The following is an 18,186-nucleotide window of genomic DNA, read 5'->3' as shown; positions in this document are numbered from 1 at the left end:
GTAACGCTTGATCAAGGTCCACGTCACTCCATTTTTAACCGGGCTTAACGTCTGAGAAAGTGAAGGAAATAATAATAATAATAATAATAGTAGTAGTACATCAATACAATACAGCTACATCCAAACTTATATATACAATTACAGAAATCCGTAATTATTGATACATGTTCAATTACCCGAAAGTTCCTAAATGCAATATAACATATACCGTACAGTTAAAAGGGAGTGACGCTTGATCAAGGTCCGTGTCACGTCCCATTTTTAACCAGACGTAACGTCTGAGAAAGTAAAGAAAATAATAATAATAATAATAATAATAATAATAATAATAATAGCAGCCTCCAGTGTTGTCGGCCGGATCTTCTCAGATTCATGTTGTAGATGTCAAGCAGCTTCTGCGGTCCAGGTCATCTCTGATAGGTGGCTCTGCTGCCACTACACCTTGCTCACGCTGCTTACAATACATGCAACATAATAATTACCACTACAGTTAACATAAATAGCAAGATATAAATTTTTCCTATTCTGTATTCCTTAAAAAAACATTATTTGTTGTTGAAATGTATTTATAACACCCACTGAGATCAACATCATGAAATGGTAGCTTACACAATGGGCTTCATTACAGAACACAGCCGTTACACCTAATATGTACCCAGAAAGGAAAGAGACTGTCAGCATTGTGTGACTGTGGCGAATAAGGGATCTCCTCGTATGTTCACATGCCCACTCCAAGCGGAAGCTAGGAGACATGAACACCCTCAGGGTGAAGTGACATACCTAATTAGGAATGCTGACACCTTCCAGTTACTGAACATAATCTCAAACAATACATCTGGGAGCAAACTAAACAGCTATTAGCTATTAGAGACAGAAATACATGTATAAAGAATGTCAACAGAAGAGAAGGTATGAGCGAGGGGGAATATGTGAATGAGGAGGTATGAAACGATGGCAGCAGTGCCAGTGGTGAGAAAGAGACAAACACTATGTGATCATTGAAGTATTGTGTGTTGTGTGTTAATAAGAGCATATTAAGTTGTAATTTAGTTTAGATGGAACAGTTGATTACATGTGGCTAAAGTGTAGTCTATTTCCCCACTCCTTGCAGGCAAAACTCAGAGATGTACTGAGACAGCCAAAAACTGCAGTTACCTAAGGAAGTATACATAAATAGTAACTTAAAAGGTTTATCTCTTTTCTTAAACAACAGAAACTCCAGGTTGGAATATCAACAATATTAGGAAAAGTATAGATACTACTTGTCTTGAAGATGACACATTGAGTTGCAGGCAAGCACAAAAAAAAGACTGTTACAGTTTTAGCTTTAGGGCAAAGACAACTTCAGAAAAAAAAACCTCACACATGTTAATACAAATTGGCACACCTCATGCACACAACTGCCATCTCCAGCTCTGGCAGCTCACAGCTCAGATCACAATACAGCTGTCACTTTGAATGAAAAAATGGCAATCCAGAGTTGTGCAGGATAAGGGAGGGACAGTAGAGTACAGTTCGATCTGAAGGCTGTGAGGCACAGATGTGTTTGGTTGGGGGGGGGGGGGGGGAGCAGGGAAGGGGAGAAGGTGGTTGGGTGCACTGGCAGAGGGCAACACACAATGAGGGGTGAGGGGACATGAACAGGGAGGAGGTGATAGGACAGAGAGGGCAGAAACTGTTGGGTGGAGGATATAGGGACAGTGGGTTACAGTAGGTTTGGACTGGGATAAATACAGGAGCAGAGAACAAAGCTGTTGGTTGAGGGGAGCATCCAGATGGCCTGAGTTGTGAAGCAGCCATTGAAATCAAGTCTGTTATGTTCAGCTGCACATTGTGGCACAGGGGATCTACCATGCTCCTGTCCACAGTTTGGCAGTGGTTGTTCATCATGGTGGACCACTGGTTGATAGTCGTACTGATATAAAAATTTGAGCAATGATTGCAGCAGAGCTGGTATATGGCATGGTTGCTTTCACACGTAGCCCAGTCTCTGATAAATCTGTGACAGCACAGGAATCGGAAGTACTGGGTGGGTAGCCTCCTATAGCAACCCGTTTATGGACAATGCAGAGGAAAGCTTCCTAGCCTCCCAAAAGCCTAAACCCCCACTCTGGTTCACTTTCATTGAAGATATCTTCATGATATGGACTCAGTGCCAAGAGAACCTATCCCCATTCCTTCACAACCTCAGTACCTTATCTCCTCAGATGCTCCTCTCAACCCACTATGTTCCTGGATGTTGACATCCTCTTCTCTGATGGCTCCATCCACATCTCTGTCCACATTAAACCCATTAACCTCCAGCAATACGTGCAGTTCGACAGTTGCCATCACTTCCACTCTAAAAAATGCATCCCATACAATTCAGGGACAGTATATCTGCAGTGACAAGAATTCTCTTGCCCAGTATACTGAAGACCTCACCAAAGCCTTCACAGACAGATACTATCCTCCAGATCTAGTCTGTAAACATATATCCCCTCCCATTTCCCCAAACACTCCCAATCCATCCACCATTCCCAAGCACCAGCTACAGAGAAGTGCTCATCCTTTGTCAGACCTTTGATTAACTGTCATCATGTCCTGAAAGGCAGGACATCCTACCTGAGATCCTTCCCACCCCTCCTAAAGTGCTACTCAGTCACACATCCAACCTCCACAACATCCCAGTCCATCCCTATGCCACTCCCAATCCCAGCCCCTGCCACAGGGATAATCTCCTGTGGAAGACCCAGGTGCAAGACTGCCCAATCCACCCACCCAGTAATACCTATGCCAGTCGTGTCACAGGCTTGTTCTATCCCATCAGAGGCCAGATATTGATGTGGGTACCAACCAGCTGTCAACCAGAATGAATGGCAACCATGAAACTATGGCAAAGAGCAAAGTAGACCATTCTGTGGCACAACATGGAGCTGAACATAACATCCTTGATTTCAGTGGTTCCCTCACAGTCTGGGCCACATGCATCTTCCCCACGGCTACCAGATTTTCTGTTATCTGACCATCACCTCTTCCCCCTTTCTCTCTCCTCCTCCTCCTCCTCCTCCTCCTCCTCCTCCTGCCTCTTCCACTGTCCATCTCCTCCTCCCCTATCTCTGTGTCCGTCTTTTCTTTCTCCCTCTAGAGGTTAATAACATCCTTCTCCCTCCCCCTCCTCTCTGTCAGTCACCTCCTTCTCCCTCCCTCCCTCTCCCTCTCCCTTTCCCTCTCCCTCTCCCTCTCCCTCTCCCTCTCCCTCTGACCCCATCCTTCAGTCCATTCCCTATCCACCTCCCCCTGCCTCCCCTTTCCAAATCTAGCTCCTACAACACATTCTCCACTCCCAAAATTATCCCCATCTCACCTATGCGAACCTATTGTCACCACACCCTCCACCCAGCAGTTTTTGCCCCCTCTATCCTTTCACCTTTTCCTTGTCCATGTCCCCTCACCCTCAATGAACCCGCCCATCATCTTTCCACTTTCCTGCTCCTCTCCTCTTCCGCTCATGTGTTATGGCCACAGAACTTTTGTGGATCATTTCAACAGTGTACTGTAATTACCAGCCCTCATTTCAGGATTACTTTTGAAAAACACTGGGAAAATTCCATTACAGACATTTTCCCAATAAATCATTTACTGCATTTCATGTTTTGTGTGTCTTTTATTGTACTTCAGAGTGTGGAAATTCTGCTAAACGTATGTCATTGCTTCTGCCACGCTTTATATAATAGTCTTGGGAGAACAATTTGTTGCAGCTGAAATGAAATATTTGAGTTTCCTCCTTAGATAGTTGTGCCTCTCTTCAATTTATTCATATATTGTGTTGGTACAATTATTGTTTGTGTAATTGAGTAATAGATTAGAAAGTAAGTTTCATTTATTGATCTGTGAAAACTTTTTTATTTCATGCATTCCTTTTTTTGGTGATGAAGGGAAGAGGTAAGACTAGACTTTAGTGCACTTTCTCATGAATATGTTTTTGTAACTAGTATTTTCTATTAATACCATTTGTTGTGTATTATTTATCATGTTTTGCACTGACTTTGTGACTTAAATGCATTTAGCTCCTGTGATAAAATGACTATATACTAGTTCCATATTTTTGTTAGACTGTTAACAATGTATTGTCCAGTTAAGTAGATTGAAAGAGTGTAATTTTGGCATAAATTTCATCTTATAGCAGTCATTCATTAAAAGAATTTGGAGGTAGAAGAAACAAGATAGAGTATTTTCGTCAGTTGTTTGGGATTATTGACTGTCATTAGCTTGATTGACATGGCTCAGTGGATAGCGGCAAACTACAAATCCAAATGGGCAATGTTTGATGCCCAGTTGGTCTAGGAATTTATCATCATTTATCACTTCTTTCACATGTGGCAGTGATTTATAAATTCGAAAAATGCAAAGGTGCCTAGTGGTTTCGAGTCCACATTAAACTAGATCTCCTTATAACTGGCTAGGAGAGTTAGATCAGAGATCAGAAGCAGACTAGGGGATACCACCTCCAATAGGACCACGCCTAGTGAAGGATGGGGGTGTTCATACAAACCTTTTGGTTGAGGACAGCTTTATTTAGCTTGACAAAGATAGTAGATTTAATTCATGGCTGTAAATGATCTGTTTTGAGGTCATTTCATTATTCTTACTGTGCAAGCTGTATATTGTAACTTATTCATCTGTCAATTAGTGTTTAGCATCAATTTTGTGCAAAGTTAGGTGAAAAGGACAAAACATTCACCATCTCTATGAAAAAGAACTGTTAACAACCATGGATGCCTGAGTTACAGGCATTTGGAATCTAGCACTACTGTGAACCTACCTATTGATTGTTGGAACTCTGTCCACATCAGCAACTCCCCAGCCAGCCAAAATCTCATCTGCATTACCTGCCCTGCTCAAGTTGTTCTGTTGTATCCCAGTTGGTGGTACATGTAAAACCTTTGAATTAAATGCTGAGCATGGATAGAGGTTGTTTGACCATAAAATAAATACCGTACCCAACACTTCTGGTAAAAACAGACAACTTGTTGAGGCCCTGTGTCCTCCATTTAAGTCGGTGTACATCAGTATCAGTTTCAAATAAAAGACAAATTCCACCAGAACTCAAGGAGCCTTGACTAAAACCACTAAATCAAAACATTTGTCTCGTCAATATAACTTTGCTGAATCAGTGATCCCAGTGGGATATCATACAAACCAAGGTGCTAAGTGTGACTTTATACGTGAAACACCAGGATAGTTCTGATTTGCCCAGCCTCACAAGATTCTCCATGACTATTAAATTTCTGCACTCTGTTGCAACCAGAAGGCCATCTGTAATTATCTTTCACTACAATGAGCATAAACACAAGTAAATAAGCATACCTTCACTTACCAGGACCAGTGTGTGACATGAAGCAATAGTGTGACATGAAGCAATAGTGTGACATGAAGCAATAGTGTGACATAAGTTTTATTCATCTGATCTAAACACATCTAAATCTAGTTATCTTACCAGTTCAAAATACAACTTCTTGTGCAACTGTATGTGGATATACTTCGCAAACAGCAGATGAAAGAACAAATGGTTCAAATGGCTCTGAGCACTATGGGACTTAACTTCTGAGGTCATCAGTCCCCTAGAACTTAGAACTACTTAAACCTAACTAACCTAAGGACATCACACACATCCATGCCCGAGGCAGGATTCGAACCTGCGACCGTAGCGGTCACGTGGTTCCAGACTGTAGCGCCTAGAACCGCTCGGCCACCTCGGCCGGCGATGAAATAACAATAAAGCATATTGCACCACTGAGGTTGTGCTGCCATTAGCCACATGGCCTCACCTTAGCCAACACCTGTTGCAGTCTGCCTAGAATGAGGGGACCACCATTACTCCTGTTTCTAACTTTTTATCAGCCTGTGACCTCAGGCATACCAGTTCCCCTGACATTTATAACTAATCTTTTCCCCGCGGCTTCACCTGCATATGCACTTGCACGTATATTGCACTCGTCTCCTCCTCCATCCCTCTCTCTGTCCAACTCTCCCTCCCCCGTCTCTCTGTCCATCTTACCCTCCCACTTCTATTTGTCCATCTCCTCCTCCTTCACCCCTCTCTCCATCCTTACCTACCCCCTTTTCTCTGTCCATCCCTCCTTCCTCCTCTCCCATTTTCCATCTCTCTCTCTCTCTCTCACTCTCTCTCTCTCTCTCTCTCTCTCTCTCTCTCTCTCTCTCTCTCTCTCTCTCACTATCTACCCATCAACTCCTGCTCCCCCCACCCACTCACTGCATGTGTGCTCATCTCTTCCATCCCTGTCTCTGTCTGCTACCTCCTGCTCCCATTCTCCCAATATATCCATCACCTCCTCCTCCCCCCTCCCTATCAATGCAGTGTGTGTGGCCATTTCTTCCACCCTTGCCTCACTGTCTGTCTACCACTACTTTGTCTATATCTTCCTTCCACCTTCTCTGTTATCTGACCATCACCTCCTCCTCCTCCTCCTCCTCCTCCTCCTCCTCCTCCTGCCTCTTCCACTGTCCACCTCCTCCTCCCCCCCTATCTCTGTATCCATCTTCTCTTTCTCCCCCTCTCTCTGTTAATCATGTCCTTCTCTCTCTCTCTCTCTCTCTCTCTCTGTCTCTCTCTGTCACTCTCCTCTGACCCCATCTTTCAGTCTATTTCCTCCTCCCCTCTCTTCCTATCCACCACCTCCTGCCTCCCCTATACCACTTCAGCTCCTCCTTCCTCCCCTCTCTGTATCCATCTCTTGCCTCCCCTCTCCCTAATCACGTCTCCCCCTCTCTCTGTGTTCCACTCCTCCTTCCTCCTTATGTCCATCACCTCTAACTCCCCTCTGGCTACCCATTCCCTCCTATGCCCATTCTCTGTCCATCCCCCAGCTGCGCCATATGCATGTGTAGCCCCTGAAAAACAGGTTTATAAAGCAGGCCGATGCTACTCTCACAACACACCCCTCTTTCAGGGCAGCCTCACATCAGAGGTTTGAAAATCATTTTTTGCCCTCGACTTAACAGGGTACCATGCAAAGCAGGCTCTGATGATCACACCATTGACAGCATGGTAAACCCTATTCTTCCTCCTTGCCCCTTCAAACTTAGCTGAATAACAGCTTGAAAAATTGACTGCTTTTGTGTATGGTATATTAGAAGCAAAATTGTAGGTGACAGTCACTTCGAGATGGGAATTGCTACCAGCATTCCTAATGCTGCTGCCTATACCAAATTGAACTGAAGGGTATGAACTGCCTGTTGTTTACATCAAAAATCTGAACTGCTCCTCTACCGGGGAATAATGTTTTCCATTCTACTTTATGATTTGGCACCTGTACAGAAGAGACACGAACCATCTGGGAACTTTTCATGTGGAATGCCTCTCTGCAATTCTGAAATGTCAAGGTTACATATAAAATGCTGAAGTTCTGTGGATATATAACGCCTGACAAAAAATTGAAGCACCCAGAAGACATGATCAGATGTCAATGTAACTTCGTACATGTTCACACCATTCATAGGGATGTAAAAGATTAGTTGCAATTCTCCATGACTGGTGGAAGTGCTGCTAGAGTGTATTAATGTTGTTCATGTTTAGTGTTGTTACTAGGCCTCATGGAGGAAGTAAGGTGTGTGAATAGCATCAGACATTGAGTGATCACTGTGAAGGACATGAAAATGTCGCATACCCATGAGAGGTGACATAATCAACACCTTACAGAGTTTGAAACAATCTCCATTTGGCTAACTGGTGAAATACTGCAAGATCCAGATTAGTGGGGCATTCAGATGTGACAGTAGATCAACGTTGGACTTCAGAGGAACTTGAGAGCAGGCATACTCAGTGTCAAGGTTCCAGTCAACCATGCGTGAGTACAACGAGGGAGGGTCGAGATATTGTAACATCTACTGCTTCCTTTCAAGAACAAGTAATGGACTCTGCAATATTTTGTGTCATCCTGTACCATTGGTCCATTGGTTGGAGACTAGCGGCAGCTGCACTAGGGAATTATCGTCCCATGCATAGATTGCCACACCACAGCACAAACAGCTGCATTTGGTGTGATGCAATGACTGGATAGCATGGACTGCTGGTGAATGGAATTGTATTGTGTTCACTGATGTTTCACAGTTCTGCATTACTATGGATGACTGATGAATATGGCAGTGACCTGAGGAGAATTCCCATTCTTCCAATGTTCTGGAGAGGCACAGGGTGTTACTCCAAGTGTTGCGATGGGGTGTCAGGTATGACTTCAGGTCACAGCTGATAGTGATTGGGGGAACTCTGAGGGCACAATGGTTCATCATGAACATCCTGTGTCCTCATGTGTTCCCTCTCATGCAACAGTATAATGTTCCAATCTTTCAGCAGAACTGTGCTTGTCCTCATGTGGCACACATCTCTTTAAACTGTGTGCATGATGTTGAGGTCCTCCTCTGGCCAGCAAGATGCCTTGATCTGACCCTTATAGAACACTTGCAGAACTAGCTTGGACGACAACTCCATCTCACTGCTATTATCTAGGATATCAGTGCCCAGCAGCAACAGTTGCCTCGAGAGTACAAATGCTTTGTGATACCATTTGCAACCAAATCATTGCATGCAGCCTGACAAGAAGAGGATACTGTGTCATACTGATAAGTGGGCTCATACTGCCAAGTTCATTGCAAATTTGACTCAGTTTTTTAAGTGTTGAAGTATGTCACATGTCTTCTCACCCATGAAGTTTTGTTTCATTTCCTACTCTCTTTCTGGATATTTTATTTACTTTTTTATTAGGCTGTGTAACATGCACAGCATGGAGTTCCTCCTGTTTAAAGGCCATTTATGGTGGTATGGACACTTATGCAGATAGGTGATTCCAGACTACTTAAATTGGTATTTTATCAGAACCTCAGATTGGCAGGCATATAGCTGGTGATCAGTGCTTGCAATTACAGTGAAACCTAGCTGAATGTGACATTTCTATCAACAGGAAACAACTTGCTCATGAAAGCTCAAGTGGCAATGCAAAATAAAAGAATGTTAAACCACTGATAAATAACCCTTTGTTTCACTGACTATTTCAAATCGGGCATATACCCAAGACATTTCTGGAGCTATACTTATAAGTACTTAATGCCAAACACCACACTGTGATAGCACATAAGAAAGCCAGCATCCATTTTAATTTTATCTGTTCATGACAGCAATCAGTTTTTCTGCATGGCCTATAACCACATCTTTAAGACAAAGCTTAGCTTTTATAGTCAAATTCATGCTTATTCCATAAGATGAGCAAGAGAATTGCTGTGTCAAGGAGGAAACCATGATGTCATCATCATCATAAAAAATTGGTTATTTGAAACAAAAGATGGCTGCATTTTTCAGAGTGCCAAGTCCTACACAGCACTTTTTTTTTTATAAATATTGTGTCATGTCCAAAAGCCTGACATGAAATCATCTGTGGAACTAACAGTGACTAGTCGAAAGTACACACAGAGATTTTTATTGAAATCCCTGTTATCCATGCTGGGGAAAGGTGGCAAAATTCACATTGACATTGAATTTATTTATTTATTTTATAGAGTGGCTGACGCTGATAAGCCAAAACATTATGACCACTGCCCGACACAACACTGGATGCCACCTGGTGCCATTGCAGGTACATGACATGGTAACAAAAGTCTGTAAGTGGAACAGACATGGGTGGGGGATCACACTAGCAAAGATAAGGGCTGCAAATGGGGAAATCTGTTGAAATAAGTGACGTTGAAAAAGGGCAGATGATTATTACAGAAGCTTGTGAATGAGCATCTCGAAAATGGCTAATCTGCTAAAATGTTCATGTGCTACTGTCGTGAGCATCTATGGAAAGAGGCAGAAGGACAGTGAAACTACCACTAGGTGTGCTAAATGGTTGGATGCCCATGACTCTGCACAGAACATGGGGTTTGGAGGCCTGTCCACTCTGTAAAGTAGGATAGATGGTGTTCTGTGCCATCTCTGTAGAAAGGGCACAATACTGGTGCATGCACAAGTGTTTCAGAGCACTCTGTTCATCCTACATTGTTGAACATGGAACTCAGCTGCAGACAGCCCCTATGTGTTCACATGTTGACATGAAAACATCATCAGTTAGGATTGCAGTAGGCATGGGACCATTGGGATTTGACCGTCAATCAATGGAAACATGTCGGCTCTTCAAGTGAAGCACATTTTCGCTACACTATGTCGATGGTCCTCTCCACAAATGCCACCATTGAGGTGAATGGCGGCTCAAAACATGCAGTGGACCATGGACGCAGGCTAGTGGGAGCAGTATTATGCTTGCATGGGACCTGTGGTAGTAATTGAAGACACACTGATAGCTGTGAACCATCTGCATCCCTTCATGCTTAGAGTCTTCCCGGACAGTGATGTCATCTTTCACCAGTATAACTGTCTGTGTTTCGGTGGCAGAACTGTGCTACAGTGGTTGGAGAAGCATTGTAGTAAACTCTCGTTGATGTTTTGGCAACCAGATTCATCTGGTGTAAATTCTATGGCACTCATCTGGGTCACTATCAGGCACCATCACAGCATATTCAAATTAGTGGCCCATTATTTATGTGAATTACATGATCAGTGCATCTAATGCTACATACCACCACGAACCTACCAATAAACTGTCAGATCCCTGATAAACAGTATCAGTTGTGTATTTCATTCTAAAGAGGGGTGAACTAGCTATCAAGGAGGTGGTCATTATGTTCTGGCTCGTCAGTGAGTATCACATTTGCTATATAATGTGACAGAAATGTTATTCTGTTGCACTTATAAACTGAATATTTTTTAAATATCTGAGCTTTACTTCATTAGAATAAAAGGTGTCAATTTTGTTGACGAATATTGTATGACACCCATGCACCTTCTGCAAAATAATTTCACAGTACAACATATCATTTGTTACATGTAATGATAGAATAATTTCCTGTTTTAATTGCCTTTAATATGCCTTATTTTTTGCAGGAAAGATATGAGTGAGACACCAGTTTGAATATTCTGTTCAAAGACAGAACAGTGGACATGATCTGTCATGTGGAAGACATACATGTAAACACTACTCCTTCCTCTGCTTGCTTTCTTTTTCTCAACAATGGAGAGTCTGCAGTATTTTAATTTCTATTTATTTTAAAAAGTGTAATAAGAGATATGTATCTCTCAAAATGATGCAACAAGCACATTTGTGTTTAGGCTTGCTTGTCTCTGTTGGGGAAGAAGATTACCTTAGATGGACTGGTATTTTATCACTAAGTGCCATAAAGTAAGTGGTCCCTACGTAGGAGTTGCAGCCCATCATAAGAGAGGATTTGCACCCCATCGTAAGAGATATTTCTCTTGACTACTATGTAGTGAGTGAGCAAAGTGAGAACATTATGCTTTGGTTCTTGCACGTTACATGGTTGCTTCCGTGCAGAGTATTTCACAACGAAAAACTTTATACACTTTTAGTCTCTAATACATGTGTGACTGCCAGTACCTAACTGTGATATTGTTTGTACGCTACCATTGTGACAATGAAGAAAAATATCTGCATCCTATGTGGCTGAAAAGCAAGCAGTGAACCATCTGCAGTGTTCAGTGAAAATCCAGCAATCAAGAGTCTGTAGCATTTTTAAGAAGATATTTCCTTTGTTGGCCTGAGCATTACAAAAGTGCTGTATAACTGGGTCATCTAAGGCTTATGTTGCAGGTTTTGAACAATAAAACAGCTGATTGTGTGTGGAGTTAGGCATTGTTCAGATTTTGAAATTGGCATCCTCAAATATTTGTTTTGCATACTACTGAACAATCAGTATACTCTAGCATTTATAAATAATACTTTTTAACTTTTAAAGTATAGCATTATTCTGTGAATTTCTTCCTTCAAAGAAAAGATGTGTGGTCCTCTAGTGTAATGAGGTGACAGTCAACACACATAAAGAAGTGTCATTGTAAAACTTATTAAATGTTTATGAATGTGACAATTTTAATGAAAACCTGGGCAGATAATTTTGTTCATCCATTGAACATTGCATGAATAACAGTCAGGAAATGTGCAGATGCCAGCACAGGCTGTGACCAGAAAGTCATTAATAGTGCAAAACAATCAATATGCACACATGAAAATTAGTATATATCTTTTTAATTACCACAATGTGAACTAATTTAGCCCTGGAACTCTTGAGTAACATTGTTCTGCTAGGAAAGTAAAATCTGAACTAAAAGAATTGCGATCAGTATGGAAATGAACTAACATTTGAGCAAAAAAAGAACAGTTTGTATTTAAAGAATGCTTGCAGAACAGATGTATCAGAAAACTATTGTTTCTTGCTAGGATATGAAGTTTTCAATCCAAATTAACATTTATCATTTTATACTGAGAATGATATGAGGTAAATTACTTCTTTTGGTTGGTGTGTTTGTATTTTGTCTTTTGTGATTGTATATATTCTTATGTTTTTCATATGAACTCATGTCTTCTGTGCATTTTCACCTGAGAACTTCATACTATATCGTCAGTATTTACAACTTAACTTGCATGTTTTTTAAAATCAAAATTGTATATTTTCTGGTATTATTTGAATTTTTTAATACATGGAAATTGTGTGATGTACTCAACAAATATTTTTAATATTGGCTTGTACTAAAGTATAATTTTAAATTTTATGAGCAACATACAAATTCGAATATTTTTGTAAATTCTGGGTAGAACACTAATGCAGACATTATATTCAAAGCTACCTAGAAGCTTTTACAAGAGATGTTAATGGTATGTTAAATATTTTAGGAAAACCATGTGTTTTACTTCTTAAAGAGTTACATAAGCTGTGTAATGAATGTGCATTTCTGCTTCCTCTGGATCAATCAGCAATAATTGTAATTTTTCTGAATTAGGTACTGTATTATAAGGCAGAAAATTTAAAAGAATTTAACTCTCATTTAATTACCTATTGCAAACCATTTTAAATGTTGGGGCTTAGCCTGTCATGATGACAATATCACCACCGTATTCACCCATATTTGTCATTTCTTTAATAAATTTCCCTTCCATTCTCTTCCTGTTAGCCTTTTGTGATTTTTTTCTCATATCTCTTTTTTGAGTCTTCCATATTTTGTATCACATTATTTTTTTCTAACTACGTGCATGGTGATTAATTCTGTTCTTACATTTTGTATTCCCTATTATAAAATCTTCACTTCAGCTTTGGATTGAACAAAATTCTGTATGCCATTTCAAAAAATTTAACTCTTGTCGTAAATATTACGTGCTTTTGACGTAACACATTTGTTTATCTGCTATTGGTTCTACAGGAAATAAGTCTTCTGAACTCTCCCCAGCATATAAACAATGTAAACTGCTGTGTCAGATGACATAAATATCCTTAAGCACCCATAACATACATTAATGAACCATATATACTAGTCAGTACATCACTGCTTTAAGAACATCCAAGATTTTTGTGTGACATTTGTGCATTTTGATAAAAAGAAAATTACATTGTAAAAATTATACATACATACTGGTAGGTTAAACATTAATTATCCTCAAGAGATGCAACTCCCAGTAGAAACACATAAAAATAGATAAAGCACTCCTAGCTTTTAGAACCACAACTTCTTTCGTAAGTGGAGGAAAGAGAACATTGTGGACCCAATGGGGGCTTGTCACTTAGACACCAAGCTAAGAGGGCCGACCTGTTATCAGAAGGAAAGTTATCAAGATCTCTCAGAATTACAATATTATGAAAAGGACAGTTGCTATTCACCATATAGTGGAGATTCGAAGTCCCAGATAGGCACAACAAAAAGACTATTTCACCAAACAGGCCTTCATCAGGATTGGACAACACACGCACACACACACACACACACACACACACACACACACACACACACACACACACACACACACGCGCGCTAATGCAACTCGCACACACATAACCACTGTCTCTGTCTGATAAGGCCTTGGCAGCCAGAGACTGTGGTCACGTGTGTGTGAGTTGCATTCGTGTAAGTGTGTGTGTATGTATGTTCTGATGAAGGCCTGTTGGCTGAAAGCTACATTTGACAGTATTTTTGTTGTGCCTATCTGTGACTCAGCACCTCCGCTATGTGGTAGGTAGGAACTATCCTTTTCATTATATTGTCATTATTCCATCCTGAATTTTCCAGTGTTTGATCTCTGAGAATTAGGAATACTTTCATCTATTTTTTTTGTCTTTGTGTCCTCCATGCTGGGAGCTGGACTTCTGAAAGTAACGTGGACTGTCTGTCTGTGAATCTGTCTGTTTCTCCTTATTGTGGCCATCTCTTTTTGTGTGTGTGTGTGTGTGTGTGGTATTGACTTTTTGATTACTGTGATAATAGATGTTTTTGTACTGTGGTGGCATTCATATTATCCTATCACATTGTGCATTTGATTCACAGTGCAGCTTTGACATACTGTATATAAAATGCATGTACTGGAATTATTATTCTCAATTTAATTCAACTTCCACTTGTTATGTAGACTGCATTGCAAATCTGTAGTGAAATGTTTCACATAATTATATTGTAACTTATCTTTTGTGTGTACAGTTTAGCCAGGATTGTTTGTCTGTTTAGTTGGCACAAAATTATGTCAATAATATTTAATTGCCTTTTGAGGTCGTTTTATGAAAAATGAAAAGAATTGTATGTGGACCATGAAAGAGAAACTCAAAAAAGTTTTGTTATCTTTTGAATGGTAAGTGTACAGTATTAGCAGGATATCTAACACTATTTCACTATTTTCAAGCAAAATTATGCTTGACTGGTTCTAAATTCGAACTTCAGTGAATGTGAGTTTTTGGCATACTAACAGGTATGGGTGTGATTTTGAAGTAATTTTCTATTACTATCAAACAATGGTATAACTGAAAACAGTCATTTATCATATAGAGGAAGTGTTGAGCAGTCAATAGCTACATAATGACATAATAAGACTGAGCTTTCAAATGAGTAAGGGGCACACTCCTGTAATGGAAATTTGAAAGCTGAGCTACTGTGTCAGCTTCTTGTTTACTGGCCTATTAACTCACAGAGGGAGAGAGGGAGTTGTGTCTGTGGGTGCACAATTGCATAGAGAGAAACACACATTTTTAAAGTTGAGTTCAGTGTCCAAATTGTTTGTGTGTCTGTTGAGTGTGGAGTTCTTATTTAACACAGCAATTGGTTTGTTTTTCTCATTCTATTGTTTGTTTTTCACACAGTCATATTACTTTTGTGCAGTTTTATAGAAGAGTGTTAAACTGTTTCCCATTCTACTTCAGACATTCCTTGATCAATTGTATTATTGTTTGTATAGTTTCTGTGAGATTTTATAACATTGTCCCGTAGATAATGGAATAAGTTAGAGTGAGGAAAGAACTGTGAATCACTTCTGTGAATTACCTATTTGGAGGTGTGAACAGGAAAGAGAGTACAAGAACTTGGTTTATAAATACATCTAATAGACTCCCAACATTTCCTGTATATCCATTACTTTAAACTGCCCCTTGAAGTGTTCTCTACTACATACCATTTTAAAGAGTTCACAAAGGAGAAAAAAACATGTTGTTTTGTAGAACTAGATTGAGGGCACTACAATTCTATAAACCACAGCACAAATATAGGTTTGAAGGATTTGTGAATAACACTGCCAGGTCCAGCTATTAGCAACACAAATATCAAGATATTCTTATTCAAATGGCAATCTTTGTGCTAAGTGCATAGCCTTCTATAAATACTTTTCAGTACTGTACACCACCAATCTCTAAAAACCTTTAACAATTTCCAAATAGCCTTTTGTAAAATCAGACATGTCTATTTTGACTTCCTTAATGACAAGGCATTAAGATCAAAGGTTTTTCTTAAAAATGAACACACTCTGCAGTCACTTGACTATGTGTTTTAAATGCAACTCATAGAATATGTGACTGCATATTTTTACACACTTTTATCTTCCATAAATAGTATTCCCATTTATGAATGGATAATCTTGTGAGATGGAAATCATAATCTATATTGTTCATATTGGTAGCTATGAAATATTTTCAAAGGTGTCTGTCATATATTGAATTAGGGAGAAATATGGAGATAAATTGATGTAGTGTATTATATGAAGTTTACAGATAGTTCTCATAACTGTTAGCCCACAATCAGACAGTAAACTGTAAATGAGCACATCTTTTGAAAAATTAAAGATTTCAGTCGAATGAATCATTTGATGTTGAAAATCACAGTTATATTTTTACTAAGTTCTTGAATTTCATCTATGTCCATTGATCTTTTAATACTCTCAATATTTAAATTTTCTATTTCTTTTTTTCTATTCTCATGTGGGTTAAGTGATTATGTGACCCTCTTAATATAACACTAATACCTTAGCCTTTACTGTGTACATTCTTCGGGTGAATCATTCATACATACGTACGTACATACTACTACTACTACTACCACCACCACCACCACCACCACCACCACCACTACCACTGCCCCCCCCCCCTCTCTCTCTCTCTCTCTCTCTCTCTCTCTCTCTCTCTCTCTCTCTCTCTCTGTGTGTGTGTGTGTGTGTGTGTGTGTGTGTGTGTGTGTGTCACACGTGTGAGGGAGAATTTTCCAAATAACGTTAGAAAATTACCCAAAATCACAACTGGTATTGCCATAGACTGCTGTTGACTAGTATCGTGCATGATACTATATGTGCTTGTCATGCCAGTAAGTGCTAACATGTTATGGCCTGTGAGTAGCTTGTTTTATGCTGTTGTGTAATATTCATTTAGCTATGCATGATGGGCACTTTATGATAATACAGACTTGAATAATTTTTGCAAATTTTCAGAACACTTTTATTGGAGGTATCAATCTACAGAAATCATTGGAATAATAATGACTATTATGATTTCATCACATAACAGTTCATGGGGTCTTACTGTTCTTATCCATGTCAGTGCAATTGGCTATCAGGACCATTAGTAACATAAGCAGTTTTCCTGTGCTCAAGGTAGGAGTGACTGTAACACTTTTCAAGGGAACACCTACGTATTCATCTCTGCGTTTCTGTATGTCTCAGTTGACATTAAATCTGTGTAAGCACACTAAGACAATAGTACGAAAACTTTGATTTCAGCAATGAAAGTAACCTTGCCAAGGTGAAATTGTTAGTTGTAGTGTACAAGTAAAAGCCACTTCACACAAAAGCTTATGAACAAATATAATACCTTATAAGCAGACATATCATATTTTCTGATGCAGACAATAGTCCTTATGTCTTAAGAAAATCTGATCAAAAGCTCAGACATTACATTTGTAAGTGCCTCCTATCTCCTGTGAGACAAACATCCTGATTTTATTCTTTCAAAATGTTTAATAGCCACTGCATCAGAAAAAATTGCCATTTATTTTTTTATTTGATATACTGGAGATATTTGGGATTGTTATAAACTTTGCATTACTTATCGTTCTGAATTTAAAATAAGCTAACTGTAAATTGAATAAGGCATTTTGTTTGCCTATTAAGGATACAGAAAAAGAGATTAAGAAATATCTGGAAACAAATGAGGCAAAGACAAATAGTGTTTTGAGTTTTCTAATTTGTAATTCATAACACAATCATATTATATTGTGTGCAGAACTAAGTAAATATGTGGCTGAAGCTAGACTGGAAACAGTATATAAGGGGAATGAGTATAGAGAATGGAACTGTGAAGTAGGTTGTGTTAAGGAGTTTTATTAGTTCGAAGACATATTTTGCAATGATATGGCAATCTGTGGCAGCATCTCTTGATGTTAGTTGTGCTATGGTGGTAGAGAAATTATACTTTTGCTTTCTTTTCTGAAAAGCGTATCAGTTTCAGATCAGCTCTTCTGATATTCCTTGAATAAGTTTCTGCATTGATTTCTGTGTGCAGAATATTTTACATAAACTAACTCCAGCCAACACAGTACTAAAGTAATTAATGATTTAGGGGACCACTCGGCACAATGAAGGCCAGATGATGTCAAAGCATGTGGCCCACCACGTTTGAAGTTGTGAATGCATTTTATTTGGGCAGTATTCTTATATGTAGAATAATTTATGTAGTCACAAATGTTATTCAGTGTATTGTATCTTTTATCAGTTGTGATTGTAGCATGACTGAGTTAGAAATTCTTCAGTAAGGAATTCTCTAACTGATATGAGAGAGAACATTCATTTG

General features: G+C 39.5%; 1 protein-coding gene across 1 annotated transcript in view; it reads left to right on the top strand.

The window, feature by feature from the left end:
• LOC124615400 (protocadherin-like wing polarity protein stan) overlaps window positions 1–12,245 on the top strand; it is a 357,491-nt gene extending 345,246 nt beyond the window's left edge. Inside the window, exon 44 of the mRNA XM_047143245.1 lies at window positions 10,976–12,245. Coding sequence (XP_046999201.1) covers window positions 10,976–11,003 — 28 coding nt within the window. The 3' untranslated portion in view covers window positions 11,004–12,245. The remainder of the gene's footprint in view (window positions 1–10,975) is intronic.
• Window positions 12,246–18,186: the final 5,941 nt, after the last annotated feature.

Source organism: Schistocerca americana, chromosome 1, assembly GCF_021461395.2.
Source record: "Schistocerca americana isolate TAMUIC-IGC-003095 chromosome 1, iqSchAmer2.1, whole genome shotgun sequence".
NCBI lineage: Eukaryota > Metazoa > Arthropoda > Insecta > Orthoptera > Acrididae > Schistocerca > Schistocerca americana.
The sequence above is the reverse complement of the archived record's forward strand: the minus strand, read 5'-3'. Positions and strand labels throughout refer to the sequence as shown.